Below are 18,655 nucleotides of genomic sequence, written 5' to 3'. Positions count from 1 at the left end.
AGGACACAGAAAGGGAGGAGGGGGAGGGAGGAGGGAGAAGAAGAGGGAGGAGGGGGAGAGGGAGGGAGAAAGTTGGGCCTGAAGTTCTCACCTTTGAGCACATCACAGCCCATCACTGACAGATGGCCACTCTCTATGAGGTAACCGATAGGCACGTTCCAGCCCACAGTCCGGTTAATGCCTGTGTGGCAGGACTTGACACCCTTCAGGGTGTTTATGGTCACATTGGAATTCCTCCTGACCACAGCCACGGCATAATAGGAAGTCCCAACGTCTAAAAGGCGAGAGAGAAGTGAGGGGTGAGGACAGCAAGGGTGAGGACAAGGGAAGCTGCAGGGAAGGCAGGCTGTGGGTGATGGTCTCCAGTGGAAGCGTGTGTCCGTGTGCACGCGTGTGCGCATGCGTGTCCGTGCATGTACAGATGCAAGTGTGCTTGCACACATGCAAGTGTGCTTGCTTTTCTCACCGAGAGCTGGAAGGTGCGATCTATCTCATCTCACCACAAGATCCACCCCCACAACGCCCCTCCTCCTCCTCCGCCTCATGAACTTGGAGAGAGACAAGTAATTCATTCAACTGCTCTGGTTTTCCTTCTCAAGCCATCTGGCCATAGCTCGGCCTCCATTTGCTCAAGTCAGGGGAGCCTTTGGTTCCCAGAAACACTCAGGAGAACTTGGAGCATTGAAGGAGGGGCACTGTGGCTATGGAGAGAAGAGAGCTGAGGGAGCGGGCTAAAGGGCTCCCCTGCAGTAGGAAAAGCCGAGGAGGTGCTGAGCAGTGGGGATGGAAGTGGAGAGACACAGGGAGCTTGTGATGTTACCCTAAGTCACTCAACACCCTGAATAGCTCTCGCCATGTTGGCTCTGCAGCCCCATGAGACTCCCCCGGGGCCCAATGTGGAGAAGGGCCATTCAGGAAAGGCACATAACTCATCTCTAGGGGCTCTCCTCCTCCTCCCTGCCCCCTCTCTGACATACTGTGTGATCATGGGATGATCAGAACACTCTTGGGTTTGAGAAAATTAAGCAGCTGCCTCTCCCATTAGTGACTGGAGCCATCAAGGAAGGCGTCACCCACCAGGGCCATTGCTGGAGCCCTGCCCCACCAGTCTTCCCTCTGCCCTCCTCTGTAGGCTTCCTGGCACCTCTTTCTTTTGGCTTTTTTTTTTTCTTCATAGCACTTGCCCTGTGGGTAATTGGGGTTTGGGGTGAGCACTGGGTATCTGACTCCTGCTCTGGAAACAGGGCTCCCTGTGCTGGACTATGTCCTGTATCATGGGACTGTCACAAATTCAATCAGCAGCCAGCAGGGACTGTGAAGAGACTTGGCTGAGGCTCCATTTGGGGTGGGCAAGGCAGAGAAATCGGGCCTTAGTTAGGCTCATGGAGGCGAATCAGAGCTTTAGTGACAGTTCGGAGGGCTTTGCAAAGGTGGGAGGGGCCCAGGAGCTCCCTAGAGGACTTGATGACTGCATTGCCGACTGTAGAGGCTGGGCAATGGACAAGCCGAGGAAGACAGACAGAGCAGGTCCTGATAGAGGGATTCTAGCATGAAAGGTAAGTCTACAATGAGACGTGGGATGGGGTGAGTGGCATGTTTCTGCTGGGGTCTGCTGCTAGCCCCAGGCCCACAAGCTGCCTCCGACAGCGGCACTGAAGTGTGCGAAAATCTGGGCACCTTGGTCACCAGGCACCTGCCCATTGGATTCCACCTAGCTCTGCCCTAGGCAGGGTACTGTCCCTTAGTAAGGGCCCAGTGGACAAAAGTTGGGGGGCAGGATTGTTGTCAGGCCACCCAGGAAGAACAGACTCAGCTTCTGAGTCCCTGCTTCTCCCACTTAAAGGTTTTGAGTGAGAATGAGGGGGGTCTCAGAGGGGCTGTCTGTCTGGACCCCCAGAAGAGTTCTGTGGAGCCAGTGACCAGCTAGGGCTGCAGGGTCACATGGCCAGACTGGCCAGCTGACTTCTTTGAGGGCTCTTTGGTTCTTACCACCTCAGGCCCCTTACCTTGGTCATAGACTTCACCCACCACCGGCTTCAGGCCATGCTCCTTCCCTGCCTCATAAATGGCTCCTCCATCCAGGGTGATAGCATCTGCTTTTTGGTCCTAATTGAGAAGGAGGGTCAGTCAACCCACTCAGCCAGCACTCAGTGACACCCATAGGCAGCCCAGAGCCCCTCGAGAAGCATGCGAGGCTCCCTGGTCTTCTTCCTCATCTTCCTCAGGAGCCTGATCGTGGTCCTGACATAAGGGCCCAGGGCTTCCTTTATCAGGCCAAGAACTCACACTGCGTTACCACATTTGCTCTTTAAAAAGTTAGTTGTTGGGCCAGTCGGTGGTGGCACACGCCTTTAATCCCAGCACTTGGGAGGCAGAGGCAGGGGGACTTCTGAGTTCGAGGCCAGCCTGGTCTACAGAGTGAGTTCCAGGACAGCCAGGGCTACACAGAGAAACCCTGTCTCAGAAAACAAAAAACAAAAAAACAAAAACAACAAAAAAAAGTTAGTTGTTAATTTTACAGGATCGTAGCTAATGTGTGCAATGAAAAAATCAGTAGACACAAAATGGAGCAGTAGCAGAAAGCTATGGTGAAGTTCTCAGCTCCTTAGCCCCAGTCGCTAACCAGCTTTTCCCAGTTCATGGAGGTGGAAGCGGAGAGGAACTGTTAGTCATTGCTGCCTTCTACCCTCAGAGAGGGGGCCAGCCTGCCATGGAGACCCAATACCTGTCCTATGGTGACTGTCTTTGTCATCCTGTCCTGCTGAGAATGCTTAGTACTAAATTAATAGGTCTCCCATCCCCAGATTTGACTTCCCATCTCAGTTTCTCAGGGCTCTGAGATGAGAGTTTCTTCTCCTGGACCTTACAAATCTCATTCTGGAAAGCTCCACGGCAGAGAGTGACCGCTATGGGACACGCCTTCACTACTTTGGTTAGGATTTTTTTTGTTTTGTTTTGTTTTGTTTTTTAACAAAAGTTCAAGTTCCCTTGAACTTGACATAAGCTAGAGTCACCTGAGAAGAGGAAACCTTTGCCATCAGATTGGCTTGTGGAGCATTTTCCTGATGGATGGTTGATATGGAGGGCCAGCCCACTGCGGGCAGGTGGGGCGTCTCTGGGCAGGTGGTCCTGGGTTGTATAAGAGGGAAAACTGAGCAAGCCAGGAGGATCAGGCTAGTGAGCCTCACTCTTCCACAGCCTCTGCCTTAGTTCCTAACACGAGGCTTCTGCCATTAGCTGCTGTTCTGTCCCTTCCTGACGGACTGTAAGCTGTAAGCTGAAATGAACCCATTTCCTTCCAAGTTGCTCTTGGTCATGGTGTTTATCACAGCAGTGGAAAACCAAGCTTGGCCTGAGAGGTAGTGGTGCATGACTTTAGTCCCAGCACTTGGGAGGCAGAGATAGGTGGGTCTATCTAAGTCCAAGGCCAGCCTGGTCTACAGAGGATGTTTCAAGAAGCCAGGCTCACACAGAGAAACCCTGTCTCGAAACTACACACACACACACACACACACACACACACACATACACACACACACACACACAAGGAAAGCAAGCAATCGAAGACAGTCACTATGGCTTGCTCTCTCCCCCATGAGGGGGTAGCATTCCTGTCCTCACCCTAGAAGGACCACTGTGTCCTACCAGGGGTTTTCTCCACTTCCTCCTTTCGTCACTGGTCCCCACTGGACTACAGCCCCTCCTCACTTCCCCCTTTGCAGGATAAAGTCAGGCGCTTGCTGCTAGGGAACCTCAGGAGATTGGCAGAGGAACATCGGCCTCTTTCCCAGTGAATGGGCCTGTTGTTCATTCCTCCTGAGTCAGAGGCCTCTTGTCTGGGCCAGGGGTGGGGAATAGTCAGAAGGGAGAGGCCTCACCTTGATGAGCTGGACACAGTGATCGGTGGAGGTGCCCTGGATGCAGAGGAGGGATGGCCGAATGCCAGCTCCCTGGAAGGCCTTGCTCATGTCCTCACATTTCTGCTGTTCCAGGTCTGAGATCGTACACCACTGCACCTCCATCACACAGAGAACTGTGGGGCAGGACAGCTGATAGCATTTCCTCACATAGGCAGCCCGCTGTGACCCCACCAGCCTGTACGGGTCAGTCCCCCTGACACACAGCCTTGCACTCCTGTGGAGAGGCAGCCAGACAGAGGCAGGGCAAATCTGTGCTACGGACTCTAACCACAGCTCACGGTTTTGCAGCTGGGTGGCTCATAACCTAGCCCACCACAGAGCAATGGAAAGTCCCTGCAGAAGAGGGAGCACTGGCCCCAAGTCTCAACAGGAGCTGTGGCCAACAAATTCCTGTCTCTTCCCCAAAGAGGTATTGTCCCAGGATCCCACCCCAGTTCTGTCTCTGCCCCTCTACGTAAGAACTGGACTACATACATGACAGAGTAATTGTGGTGCCCTATCACCTGCGATGGGGCAGAATCAGAGGCCCCTGCTAGGGGAAGGTGCAACAAGCAAAGGAATGGGTAGGTGGTTCAGGTTTCTGCTCCTGTAACTGACATCAGGAGACCTAGCAGGTGAGATCCCCACCTTCAGTGTTAGACATCAACTTCTGCAGAGCTGGACACACAGGTCCTCCGCATGGGCTTCCTTCTGCTCCCCTTGACCTGATCAGGTCAGAGTCTTAGGAAGCATCTCAGCCGGGGCCCAGAGAAGGGGGTTCCTGAGTTCCTCGGGGTTGGTGACTTTGCAATCAGGTCCCTTTGGAGGCCTATATATCCGCCTTGAACTTGCCTTTGGGGCTGTACTTTCATTTGGGGGCCAGGTCCTTTCTTTCTGTTGACAGCCTGCTTTCCATCTTCACTAGAGGTCAAACTGTAGCTGCCTCACAGACTAGGGACCACTTGGACATCCCACTGCCTTACTCCGCAATGGGGCTCAGAGCAGTCAGCCCTTGTCCCTGAGGTTCCTCCTCCTCCTCCTCCTCCTCCTCCTCTTCTTCCTCCTCCTCGCTCTCTCCTCCTTCCTCTGTCATCAGGGTTGTCTGCGTCCTGTTCCTTAAGCTCTCTCCTACCTTCTGCACCAGACAGCCTCCTCCCTCCCCTCCAGGATTTCCTCCCTGATATCTGGCATGATTTCTCGAGGCCTGGCTCAAGGCTGTCTCCTGTAAGAAGCCCTCTGGAAGTTGCGCCAAGCCCTGGTAGGTGCAAGGGGACTGCAGGCATAGCACCACTGCTTTGCCCCATACCCTCCCACAGGGACACTCACCAGTGCGCAGGGACAGGAGTAGCCAAAAAGTCACTCTCAGGAGCCTCATGGCGGCGTTGGGTTGGCTGGGGCGCTGATGAGTCTGCCCTGGCTTCCTCCTCGCTGGTCTCTCAGGCTTTCACTATTTAAGCACAGCTCCGGGAGAGTCCACGCCCCTCAACACACCCTGCACTGAACACCTAGGCTGACCAGTGGGGCCTTGGCTTTCTCTCTAGTATCCCCTGGTGACGCCTCCACTGCCCCCTGCCGGCCGCTCCAAGGGTTGCTGACCCGACCTGGCTACTCCCTCAACAATTTTGCCTTCTAGACCATATTTTTCTGTGCGAGAGGACCCCAATGTCACATCCTACTGGACAGGGACACATAAAGAGTTGGAAGAAAAAGAAGTCGGAAGGTCAGAGTCTGAGCTTGGGGAAAGCTGGTCACCTAATTCACTGCTGCCTCCTTTAACACGCAATGCACGCAGGATCTGGAGACTCAAGGATGGATCCACGAATTCGCAGACATTCTCAGAGACTCATCTCTTAGGTGACTCTGGACCGTGTCAAATTGGCAGCTAACACTATTACAGAAGGTTACTTTTGCGCGTGGGCGATGAAGTTTTATAACTGATGTTAACAACTGTGATTAACAACGTGCTGCTGAGGGGTAAACAATGAGACGGGCGTGGACTGGGATGAGGCAGTTCCCCCAGGGCGTTGATGAGCAGCTCCAGTTAGGTATGGTGAGGGCTAAGGCCTGATCAGGAATCTAGGTCTCCCCCCCCCCCCCCCGTGTAGATGATTTTTAAATATTTTTCATAGTTTTATTTATTTTGTGTCTGTTTGTGGAGGTCAGAGAACAACTTGTGGGAGTCGGTCCTCCCCTTCCACCATGTGGATTCCAGGGATCAAACTCAGGTCATCAGGCTTGGCAGCAGTTGAGAGCACAGTGGTCCTTGTGCTGAGAAGCACCAAGAGACCCAGGAATGTTAATCACACCGGGGTGTCTCCTCAGTGGGGGAGGTAAAAATCAAATACTTGCAAATCAAATATTGCATCCAGAAAGCTGAGGGTGGATTTTGTTAATGACCTGGTGGTCTTTCTGCTATCTATGGAACCCCCAAATTCCCCAGAATGATTGTCCCAGACTCTTCCTCTGCTGCATATCCTAACCGTTCCCTCTTCTTAGGGCAGATGTCACATGTACTTCATGGCCTGCTGATCTCTATGCTTCAGTCAGAGCCTTTGGGCTTTAGCTGCTATAGAAGCCACCCTCATGGTCACACGTACTCTGTAGAAGAGGTTCTATGTAGTCACACTGTGAGCTATCTTGAATACATGGAATTGAATGGATTGGACTGATTGTTGCCTGGCAATCTTTTCCCACACTGTACTGTGTTTTAAATGTGCTGACAATGAGCCACCTGGCATTAGACTTCCCAAAGTCTGGTCCAGGTTGACAAAGCCGATTTGCACTGAGTTTTCATTCTTCTCTCTTCACACAGCTCTCTTCCCTGGATGACACCTGCAGGGACCCCCCTGGAGCCCGTCCCTCACAGTTCTACTCACGGCTCAAGACCAGGGAGCCTAGATTTTGGCTAAGCAATCCCACAGGAGCATGGTCCCTGAGATTCTGGGAGCCTGTTTACGGAGCTGGAAAGTGATGGGTGAATGGCCCTGTTATCACAACCTGTTTTACCTAAAGAAATCCTCAGGTAGAGGAGGCTAGACCTTCAATGCTTCCATCAGCAGGACACCATTCAATCTGCCACAAGTCTGTTATTGTTCTGCTGGTCTAGGCTGAGCACCAGAGTGTTGGGCCCTCTTGCTTCCTACTGCCAGCTGTGCTAAAATATCAAAGGACACGTTAGAGTGACAAGCTGGGCTGGAGAGAAGGTCCGTTCAGCTGGAGATATGCTCTGACCCGCCCCACCCTCCTTGCCTTTCCTTAAGAGAAGTCATCTGGTGGTAGCTGGACCAGCCAGGTACAACCTGTGAACCCCCTGAGATTTAAAGGACTGTTGCAATCATTGCCTGGAGCCGAGGTGGGGACGGGCCTGGATCAGCGATGCCAGTGAGAAAAGTGGGGACATGCCAAAAGCACCTGCGTGGAAGCTGAGGTGCCCAGAAGAGCACCTGTGGACAGGGCCATGGTTAGCCCCAGGGAGAGGAAAGCTGAATTAGTGTCAGGCAAAGCCGACCTAAACCAAGTGGGAATGTTCAGAGAAATGGAGCTATCTTCAGAAAACTGTCTCTTCCAGTCTTAAATACCACTAGGGAAGTAGATATTTTTAATTAAACGATTCACAAGATTTAGAAAATCTTTTTGTAGAGACTCCCACTGTAGGACATATGGAGCACTCAGGCACACTGCTGTAGCTGCTCCGTCTGGAAGGCAGGCGAGCCTAATTTTAGACGGCCCAGAGAGAGTGTCTCAGAGATTAGATCACTCATCTTCCCTAGAGAAACTTCCCATGTGCACTCATTAGCAACTTTTACATGGCAATTGCTCCATGTTCTGACTTCCATATATTTTACATTAAGAAAGGAGTGTACATTAATTGTACAAAGCAATAGATTTATGAGTTGTTCATATTCCATATAGTTCTTTTAAAAGTATTTGCTCATACTTACCTGGCAGGGGAGATACCATGATCACGAAGGTGGTTTTCCCAGGGCGAGGCTTATCCATTGCACTCCAGATGTGCTGACCCCTGTGATTTCCCCAAATTCGGGAAACTCGACTGCATAATTTGTGGTAGTGGGGGACTGCGTTTGTGCTCTCCCCTAAAAAAAAAAAAAAAGAAAGAAAAAAAAGTATTTACTCACAGTTCAAACAAAACCTACTATTAACCACTGACTGTCTAAGGCAGAGGCAAATATGAATGAAGATGTCAGTGCTGGATAAATACTAAGATTCCTATGGGTTAGTCCAGAGCCGAACTGAAGGGCTTAAACCAGAAACAGAGGAGTTGGTGAAGACTGTGTGCCGCCTGCAAACTGTAGTTAGACAAGGGAGCCACTGATGGAAGGGCCCTTGAATACATGGCAGTTGAGCCCTATTGCTACAAATCACATAGTGGGATACTTAAAACCACACAGTTACTACCCAAATAAATCAGGCAACTAATAAATATGGGGAACAAGCTATAACTTTTGGAGTTTTTGAACTCCAAAGAGTTTATAAAAACAAAGTTTCTGAAAAAACAAAAAACAAAAAACAAAACAAAAAACCAAACATGACAAAACAGACCGGTCTCTTGGGAATGATTTCCCTAGTGGGATGGCTTGTTGCTTGTTACTCTGACCACAGCCAGCTTTTTGATATCTTTGGGAATTAACTCCTGGATCCCTGTGGGAGATCAAAACAGGGATCAGAGCTGGGTGCTCTGAGTAACCCTGGTGAGCCGGGTGCTTGGGAAGCTGTGCACCAGTTCCATGTAAACACACTATCATTTTCTTGGGACTTGGGCACCCACAGCTTTTCCTGTGTCTTGGATCACTCCTCTCCTCAGATCCTGAGATAGGAAATAGGAAAACGGAAAATCGGCTCTCACAGTCACATTTGTGACAGCCATGGTGTGACTTCCTAAAGGTGTGTGCATGTGAGTTGTGAGCACAATGTGTGTGGAAGCACCTGTCGCGGTGGAGGTCAGAGGTGGATGCTGGGAATCTCGCTCTGTGTTGGGCCCTATTTGGCCCTGGTTTGGGCCTTGAGGACAAACCCAAGCTTTCCTCCAGTTTTATAAACTGTCTCAGTTGCTTCCATACTGGAGTGACTCAGCACGACCTGCTTAAGCCTGCCTTTGCCTAGCTACTGCTGTAGAGTAACTTTGTTGGCTCAGTCAGTCACCCAATACCCTTCGTCGACTTTTCCCTCCCCCTACATCATCTCCTCTCAGCAAAAAACTCCACCTCCTTTCTCAGCCCTTTATAAAGAAAAAGATCGATACAATAAAAACGAGTTCCTGCTTTGACAGACTCCCTCTGGGTGGTTATTCTCCAGATGGCTGGAGATCCGAGCTGCTACACTCACCATCCCTCTCAGCCCCAGAGGCTGGACCAGTTCTCCTCCCTCCCTCCCTCCCTCCCTCCCTCTCTCTCTCTCTCTCTCTCTGCCTGGTTCTGCCAGCAGAGAGCCCAGCAGCTCTGTGCCCAGGAAGGGTGTCAGTTGAGCCATCCTCTAGTCCTTTCCCAGTCCTCTGTTGACCATTACTATTGGTTTATAGACACTAGGAAAACCAGTGTGAAACTCCACCATATTGGTAACTCCTCCACAAGGTTTCAGCGGTATCAAGCTACCTGACCACCAACCAACTCTGCTCAGCAGACAATATTTACTTAGCTCTTAGGTAACCATTCTCAAAGTAAGAACCAAGATCAATTGACGTGTAACCCACAAGAGAATCAAGTGACTAGTATTGACATATGAAGTGTTAATTTGGCAATTTCGGTTTTCTTATTCTATTGTCTAGGCCTTATTGTTTCTAGCATCAACAATTCTGGAGAACTTGTTAGAAATATGGGTAGGAAACTGCAGAGACGTGAAGCCTAGATGTCTCCCAGTTCTGTATTACAGGCTGAGTTATAGCGGATAACTCACAGACCAAAAAGATATTCTTAGACAAGTGAAAATGATTAAAAGGGCTGAAATAATGTAAATAATCTAACATATCTGTCTAAGGAAGATTCTCCATAGGTGATGGGCAGTGGATGGCCCTTTGGTTACCAAGCACAAGTGGATGGGAGCAAAGAATGGAAACACATGAGCAGTAAGAGAAGCTGACTGCTGCATTGTGGACAATGCCAAGCTCTTGGAACAGACCTGCAGGGTGTCCAGGCTCCATCTCAGCTCCACGGGTCAGGTCCACACACAGAGCATGTATGACTCTAGGTTTCAGATCTCACAGGAAACAGAACGAAGTGTATTCTGACCTAGCACACCTCAGGGTTTATGGATCCTCAGTTTCTCCATTTTAGTCAGTACAACAGAAGCAGCAGGCTTATGTTGCTGATGGCTGCCATTCAAACCCAGCTATGGTCCCCTTCATGTTACACTGCAGAGCTCTGGAGGGAGTAGAGGTGCTGCCAGCAACACTGGACCACACAACTGGACAGTCCTAATTTGGGCCAGGAAAATGACTATTATGAATTTTTTATCAACAGAGTTTAGTAAACTTCTTGGCATTTACCATTTTCAGTAGTTCGTATGTCTGAGGACAGGACAAGAGCGAGCATGGTAAGAAAGCTGTTGCCAGGATGCAGCGGGCAAGGGGCTCTAATCCAGCTATGCTGCCCAGCACAACTCTGTATGACATAGGATTTCTAGACTTCTATTTCATGACATGTACCATTACTAAGGGTGGAGTCTCAGGAGCTGGTTGGTCCTAATAGTTCAGAAAATAAATTTTGCTTAGTATTAAATCCCCCAACTGCCATCCTTGGAGTTAAATATTCCAGTATTCAGCAGGGGCTTGGAGATCTGCTTCTCCTATTTACACACTAGCCTGAGGCCTGAGGCAGCTGCAGACCAGGAAGTGAACAGACACATGTAGCCGATCACATTGTAAGTTATTCAGGCAGAAGGACCCCCTGGGAATGAAGTCTTCAGCATGTCTGAAGGCGCTCCTCACTGCCTATGACAGTGAGATGTGCTTGTGTTCAGCGGCCATGGAGCAGCTTATTCCTAGTCACTGTGTAACTCTAGGTGCGGGAATCTGTACAGACACCAATGTACAGTTTAGACCAGTGTGCCCTACTCAACAGGGGCTGCTCTGAATTCCACAGCATCACTCTCCAGCCATGTCATGTCAGGTAACTCCACTTTAAGCCTTAGGGTGGGGATACTAAGGCTTGGCTCTTAAAAATTGTAAAATCCTAACATGAATACAGTAATTAGTAATTACATTATTAATACTCATGCAAAAATCTATGAAACACTAAAGATATATTTTCTTTTCTTTTTTAAAAAATATTTTATTTATTATTATATCTTAGTATGCTGTAGCTGTCTTCAGACACACCAGAAGAGGGCGGCAGATCTCATTACAGATGGTTGTGAGCCACCATGTGGTTGCTGGGAATTAAACTCATGACCTTCAGAAGAGTAGTCAGTGCTATTAACCGCTGAGCCATCTCTCCAGCCCTAGATATATTTTCTTAAAAATCACTTAAAAAAAAAAAAGACACCTGGAAAGAACCCAACACAACCTTCACTATGTGAGTGGCACCTTTCGGATTTCCTCCCGCTCAGTGTGCGGCAACCGCCATGTCAGAGCGGCTGGGCGGGCCTCACTTCTGCAGGTGGTTTATGTAGCTCACATCTTTCACTTTTCTTCGAGTTTGTTTTTCAACATGTAGTGTAAGAACTACATATATTGTTCATGTCTTTAAACCTAACTTGTTACGTAATGTGGTGAACCATCCCAATAAATTACAGCTTACTAAAAAAAGAAACCGCCAAAACTCAAGACACATTTAACATATGGATTTTACAATAAAGTTTATTTGCTGTTCTCCTCTTTCTCATAATGGAATGGATAATTCTTTACAACCCAGTAATTCTTTACAACCCAGTACTTATTTAGGAAATTTTAAAGAGTTGCCAAAATCACATATCAAATAAACAATTCCAAAGAGCAACAGGAAGCCAAATGATATTAATAATGGACTAGAGAAACTGACTTCTGAAGGCATTCTGCCTCTCACTAACGCTTCTGAAGTCCTTTATTGTAAGACCTGTGCAATCCTAGTTCAGCACAGCTATGCAAGATGAAGTGTCTGGGGGAATCTCAAAAATGGAGTTTGTCTGTCTATGAATAAAATGAGGAGACCTAGAAGGAAAGGCAGAGGACCAAAATCAAACTCTATGACAAGAACACAACACTGACAGAAAACCTAGGAACCTTCTGGAACTTCTGTAGGAAAGAGGAGAACAGGCCTGCCGTGTACTCGCAATCTAATCTCCCTAGAGGTTTCTCCTCCGCCACCATACGCTTGTCTTCAGTTCACATGATTAAGGACGGTAAGTCGCATCAATTAATATTTAATTTAAAAACCAAACAAAAAGTTAGAAGTAGGTGGCAAAAGAAAAATATATTTTAAATATATATATATGTTTGTGTGTGCAACTATGTAAAGAAAATAATTCCCATAGTTACAGAGTTTAGTTAAAGAAAGTTTTATATATATTTATATATATTTTATTATAACAAAATAGGCAGTTATTGTGGGTAAAATAGTCATTAAAATCTGACCCCTCCCTAAGCATACACTAAAATTTTAGGCTATGAATTGGACTCCTTTCCACTGCCATGGTTGTTACATGTCCACCAACCCCTTTCATGTCTGCAGCTCTGTGTGTAAAGTAAGCTCTCTGCACCCGACAGAGCCACAATGAGAGCCGCTCCCCACAGTGCTGCACACTTCCGTGGTTAGTCCTGGCAAGTATCCCAGGGGAGGGCACACACAATAAAGACCGGTCATGAATAACAAACAGCCCTCCTGAAATTATGAGTTAACTCAGACATTAATTTTGAATTAAATCCCGTTTTTCTTATTTGTTTTTAATGAAATAATTACTTTAATAGCAGAAGTCAATTGAGGAAAGAACTTGAGAGCTAATACACTGGCCAAACCATGCTATTAGAGTTAAGCGTGCACAGTTGCTCAAGGTCCACTGAATCACTGATTAAAACCACTTTTCTTTCATTTGTACTGAAATTGGAAAATAATGTATATAAAGCTTTTCTGAAAATCTCTTAAAGTTAACTTTCCCTTAAACATTAAGGAATTTTACAATTTTGCATCTCCCCAAACCCTAGATAGCTGGTCAGGCCATTCATCGTCAGTTCTGAAAAGTGGCCAGAAACCAATAGTAACACAGAATAGTACAGATGATGCAACATGAAGGGACACAGATGTCAAAACGGGCACAACTGCCGACCATGAGGAGGGGATCTGCGTCAGTGTGGAGGACACTGAAGAAGACTCCAGAACAGGGCAAGGGATGAGACCATGGAAAAAAGAAAGAGCAACATCCGTCTTCATAGCTTTTCTTTTGCTGGGACCCAGATATAAGGCCCAGACTGCTCCTCGATGATCTGCTTCACTTGGCTGTAAATGTCCTCCAGTGTGTCTCCCTGTACGATAGCTGCAATGACAGAAAGCACAAGTGCCCATTAATTCTCCTCCTTTGCCATCAACATTTCTGCTGAGATGGGAGACGGCAGTGCACTACTTGTTTACAACTGTCATTTAGTTAGTTTTACTATTTGTACAATACACACAACGGACCACAAATGAGACACGCATTGTCTCTATCCTTTGTTTAGTGCGTTGATCATCCGAGCTTGTATTAGTTTGCCTGCTCGCTTGCTCGCTTGCTCGCTCGCTCACTCTTCTGATGGTGCTGGGGACTGAACAAGCTAACTGTATGCTCTATCTCTGATTTATGCCCCTCAGTTGTTAGTTTTATTATTTTAATACAAAATATTTATTTCCTTGACTTTTGTGGGAAATACAGAGTTCCCATCAAACTTGTGTGGTGGCAGCAGGGCAGGCTCTGAGGAAAGCCAGCAGATTACACACTCTGCTTAAGTATGGAGTGTGCCATGTAGACAGAGATGCACAATCTGTATCTTAGTGTTAGAAACTACTAAAATCAACATTAGAAAGCTTATTTCCTGCCTGAAATAATGTGTAAATAAAAAATGATAACACAGCATGTATCATGATGCATACTTATTATTTTACAACTTGAAAGGCAGAGGCAGGAGGATTATAAATTCTAGATCAGCCTGGGGTACACAGATAGCTCTCTTTTCAAAAAACACAACAAACAACAACAACAAAATGGTAACAATGACTAAGAACCAATTATTTGGGTAATTGGAGTTTCTAGATCTGTAAGGATCAAGGGTTAGTTAATACAACTAAAAAGGACTCAGCATGGAGCCAGGCAGGTGGCTTAGAGCAACTCAGCCCAGCACTCAGGAGACCCAGGCAGGTCTGTAAACACGAGGCTGACAAGGTCTACATCCCAAGACTGAAAACAAGCAGCAAGTGTGAGCGGGGTAAGAAGATGGCCATGTTCCCTGTGGCCTGTGACATCTGAGGTAAAATGCCAAATGCAGATGTTAACATAAAATTGTCCACGGGCAAGTGAGGTTAAGGATACAGTACACAAAAAGAGAGCTTCTATGTAGCTAAGAATGTTTGAGTAATCAAGTTTTATAATGTGTATGAGTATCAGTTCTGTGAAAGCTCACATTTTGAGCTACATATGTAGGTATCCTTTAATAACTGTAAAGACAGGTATTTGGCAAATGCCAGTTTCTGTGACTGGGTCACAGTGTTTAACAGGGTAGGCCCACAGTGGCAAGCAGTGAATTATTCCGAGGAAGGATAGTTGCTGAAGTGCACTGGGGAAACACACACTTTGCTTACTACAGAGGTCGTGGTTCTGCCTGGGTTGGAAGAATGGAGGTCAAGTCCAAGATACCTCAGCCATTACTGTTACAACCAACACCACTAAAAGAATGGTGCACACCCGTGTCATAAGCACTGCATGACACAGAAAATCAGTGTTACTTCTCTGACGTGCCTGCCCCAAACTAACCCAAAACGAATGAGATTCCACAAGAGAGCTGGCCTTCATTTTTATAGAATGTCAAGGTGAGTAACTGGGCAGTGGTGGTGCATGCCTTTAATCCCAGCACTAAGGAGGCAGAAGCAGGAGGATTTCTGTGAGTTCGAGGTCAGCCTGGTTTAGAGAGTTCCAGGACAGCCAGAGCTACACAGAGAAACCCTCTCTGGAAGTCCCCCGCCCCTCCCCCCCCAGTCAAGGTTGCCAATGACTGACCAGTAAGTAAGGGCTCAATGGGTGGTTCTAGATCAATGATATGTCCAATGCAACATGTGTTCCTGGAGTGGATCCCTTGAGTATTTTTTTTCTTTTTTTGTCATCTAACAAGTGGGAAAGCCTGTATGGAAGGGTGACATTATCCATGTTACATTTTCTGAGTTTGATCAGCAGCTCTCTCACCACGGGAAGGATATAAACAAACACTCAAATATCTACTTTAAAGGAATTTTTGAAATACCGAAATATTTGGAAGCTTTTAAAAGGCATCTATTTGTAACTTACTCTCAGATGTTTTAGAGATAAAATATTAACATTTGGGAAATCTGGGTAAAAGGCATGCCTCCTGCCCCACACAAGGTTTCTCTGTGTAGTCCTGGCTGTCTGAAACTCATTCTGTAGACCAGGCTGGCCTTGAATTCAGAGATCTACCCGTCTCTGCCTCCCTAGTGCTAGGATTAAAGGCATGAGCCATTCCATTCTATGTTAATATTCTTATGGTTTCCTTCTAAGTGTGAAATAAAAAAAAAAAAAAAAATTGGATGTCCCTTCCTTCAGCACATGGCTTATGCTATCAGAGCACTTACTGGAACTCATGTGATTTTTATTTTAAAAGAGGTCAGGCATAGTGTGTATACATGGTCCCAGCTACTCAGGTAGCAAATATAAGAGGGGTCACTTGAGTGCAGGTGCCAGGGCCACCTTGGCACAGAGTCTATTTCTTCTAGCAGCCTAAGCTGCTGTTACAGCGGTGGGCTGTTGTTGCCAGAATGAGGCTGTTGGTCACTCAGTCCCTCCAGCCCTCTGTGTGCTTGTCACTCTATAGTAGGTCATCTTTCTCAGCTAGGAATTCCCAGTTCTCCCAACTGCCAGCTAAACAATTCTTGCTTATACCCAGTCTACAGAAAACACAGTGAGAGGTCTAAGCCAACAAATCTCACTTCTGGGTATAGATCCAAATGGAAATGAAGCCTGTGGATCCAGCACCCTATACCCAATGAGGATGAGGGACAGGAGCCTGCTGCATGAGCCTTTTGATCCCTGGAGCCCATGAGGAGGAGGAGGAGGAGGAGAGAGAAGCAACTCCACAAAGTTGTCCTCTGTCCTCCACATGAATGCTGTGGTGTGTTTGCCCATGTACCATGCACATACAGAATAATAATAAAAAATGTCAGTCAAACATCTGCAATTCTCTGTCATTATTCACAATAGACAAAGCAATGAAAACCACCTAAATGCTTGCTAACAAAGAAAATAAGGGGTATCTAAATATCTAGAACGAGAACATTATCCAGCCATGAGAAGAAGGAATCCAGTCATTTCTGTCAACATGAATGAATATACAAGATCTTAAGCAACATTAAACCAGACACATAAAAATAAATCTGACATGGATTCATTTCCCTGCAGACTCTAAACTGAACTCAGAGAGGCAGGGAGTACAGCGGTGGTTCTCAGAGATGGGGGAGGGGGAGGAGAACAGGATAATGGCATTGTGGTCAAAGGGCAGACATTTCTTTTTTTAGGAGGAAATGGGCTATGGCCACAGTGACAGTGCTTACCTAGTATGTGTAAGGTCCCAGTACTGGAGAACCCAAGACCCTAAAAGAACAATTTCTGGGCATCTAATGTACAGATGGCATGACATTAACAAAAGTAGATGTCAAGTGACCTCACCAATAGACATACACACAAGCACAAGCACGCAAAGATAGCCACACAGCAGGTAGGACCTGCGGCCATTGATGTAGTACTATGACTACAGTAATCAACTCACAGTATACACATCCAACTGTGCACCCTGAATGCCTAGGGAATCTGTCAGTTCTATCTTGGTAAGCCTGGGAAGAATGGGAAGAACTTATAAAGGGTAAGAGAAGGTCAGAGCTTTCAATGAAGCAGTGAAATCAAACCTATTTCTCTCTGGTCAAGAATTATTCCCATGCACATAACCCTAGGTACACTGCAATCTAAGATTCCCCATTACCAGCCAGGCTAACCTTTGAGTTTCCCACAGGACAAAACCCCAGATCTTACACATTTGTTTTGGAAACTACAGGACTAGTTTCTACTAGTAGATGTGAACACAGTACAGCCCACCCACATAGGCCCTGTCCCAGGCTCCCACCTGTGAAATGCTCAGTGAACTCCTGCTCCAGCTTCATGGCTCTCTCAAATGTTTTTCTGGCTTGCTCTTCTGTTAGGCGCTTGTTCATTTCCCTATGCAAATAAATTTAGAAATTGGTGATTACCATACTGTAATACTCTTTGGAAAAAGATGACAGAGGATGTATAAGGCATAAAATAATGAGTTCAAGTCTGTACAAACTATAGCTGTCACTGGGCACAAACACAGTCACTAGGCCTGCTGCCTGACACTCCAGTGACAACAGGACTGTGACACTTTCTACACTAGCTCAGAGTTTCTCTGTGTACTTCATATTAAGATGTGCTTCACAGATCTATATCCCAATTTCTTCAGACAACTAATAGACATTTTTAAACAACCAATCACAAAGTATAGTTTGGGGAAACACTGTGAAATGACCTAGTTTCCTCATCAGTGAAGTGGAGTGGGATGAGAGAGAGAAACAAGCAGGAAGACTTAGATTAAAAGCTTAACTTTCTGTCATGAGGAAACCTTAGCTAGAACTCGGCAGACAGAGGAAAAAACCTGCAAACACATGAAACACAAGAAAGGACATCTGACATGATATTAAAAAATATTGTTGGCTAAATGCCATAGCCTCAGGGGGAATGCTTTTAATTCAGCAATTATTTTATAATATATGAAATGATACATGATTATTATTATTTACTATTTCACAATAATCTAGGTGTGTGTGGACAGAAGCAAGCCAAACATAAGCTTAGTCTTTCTGCAGCTGGATGATGGGTCCATGGGAAGAAGTGCATTTCCAACTTGTGAGAGCAAGTTCTCGCCATTTCAGCATCAAGCATGACATTCTGCATGGCTATGGCATACTGCCTTCTCAACCCTAGGAGTTGAGAACACTGCTTGCAGGGTAGGTCTAGCAGCAATGAACTGCTTTTGTTAAACTGAGAACTTTCATTCCTTTTACATTTTTTATTATTATTCTGTATGTGTATGGTACATGGGCAAACACACCACAGCATTCATGTGGAAGACAGAGGACAACTTTGTGGAGTTGCTTCTCTCTCTCCTCCTCCTCCTCATGGGCTCCAGGGATCAAAAGCACATCAGCAGGCTCATGCAGCGGGCTCCTGTCCCTCATCCTCATTGGGTATAGGGTGCTGGATCCACAGGCTTCATTTCTTCAGTGCTTCTAATGACCTCCAAAGTTTCTGATGAGGAGTCTGCTGATAATCTCACTGGAAGATCTCTTGTGTGTAATAAGTCATTTCTCATGCTGTGTACAATGCTGTCTTCCAACAGTCTGACTGTAACATGCCCCAGTAAGGGCACCTCCATCTCTTATGCCTGGACTTTACTCAGTATCTTGGATACTTATGACTTTTAAATAAAACCTGGGAAGTTTCTTCAAATAATCTCTGTCCCCGTTCACATTTTGAAATTGTTTTTTTTTTTTTTTTTTTTTTTTTTT

The 18,655-nt window shown here is 46.6% G+C and overlaps 2 protein-coding genes and 1 non-coding gene across 17 annotated transcripts in view; 1 reads left to right on the top strand and 2 right to left on the bottom strand.

Annotated features, from left to right (window-relative positions):
- Nucleotides 1-5,274, bottom strand: part of Meltf (melanotransferrin) — a 20,954-nt gene extending 15,680 nt beyond the window's left edge. The window contains exons 1-4 of the mRNA XM_031364602.1: nt 5,226-5,274; nt 3,879-4,033; nt 2,007-2,106; nt 92-274 (exon numbers count right to left, since the gene is read on the bottom strand). Of these exons, the coding sequence (XP_031220462.1) occupies nt 92-274; nt 2,007-2,106; nt 3,879-4,033; nt 5,226-5,274 (487 nt within the window). The remainder of the gene's footprint in view (nt 1-91; nt 275-2,006; nt 2,107-3,878; nt 4,034-5,225) is intronic.
- A 2,558-nt stretch (nt 5,275-7,832) lies between these two features.
- LOC116086753 lies at nt 7,833-7,996 on the top strand. The gene has a single exon (XR_004117104.1). It is a non-coding gene; the product is annotated as a U1 spliceosomal RNA (small nuclear RNA).
- A 3,695-nt stretch (nt 7,997-11,691) lies between these two features.
- Nucleotides 11,692-18,655, bottom strand: part of Dlg1 (discs large MAGUK scaffold protein 1) — a 204,817-nt gene continuing 197,853 nt past the window's right edge. For 11 of the 15 annotated variants that reach the window (XM_031363610.1, XM_031363612.1, XM_031363617.1 and 8 more), the window contains 2 exons: nt 17,197-17,288; nt 11,692-13,358 (listed from right to left, as the gene is read on the bottom strand). In XM_031363610.1, coding sequence (XP_031219470.1) covers nt 13,252-13,358; nt 17,197-17,288 — 199 coding nt within the window. In that variant the 3' untranslated portion in view covers nt 11,692-13,251. The remainder of the gene's footprint in view (nt 13,359-17,196; nt 17,289-18,655) is intronic. The other 4 variants (XM_031363613.1, XM_031363616.1, XM_031363624.1 and 1 more) reach the window with 3 other exon arrangements.

The sequence above is a fragment of the Mastomys coucha genome, unplaced genomic scaffold (genome assembly GCF_008632895.1).
Source record: "Mastomys coucha isolate ucsf_1 unplaced genomic scaffold, UCSF_Mcou_1 pScaffold12, whole genome shotgun sequence".
NCBI lineage: Eukaryota > Metazoa > Chordata > Mammalia > Rodentia > Muridae > Mastomys > Mastomys coucha.
This window is presented reverse-complemented; position numbering and strand designations above follow the sequence as displayed.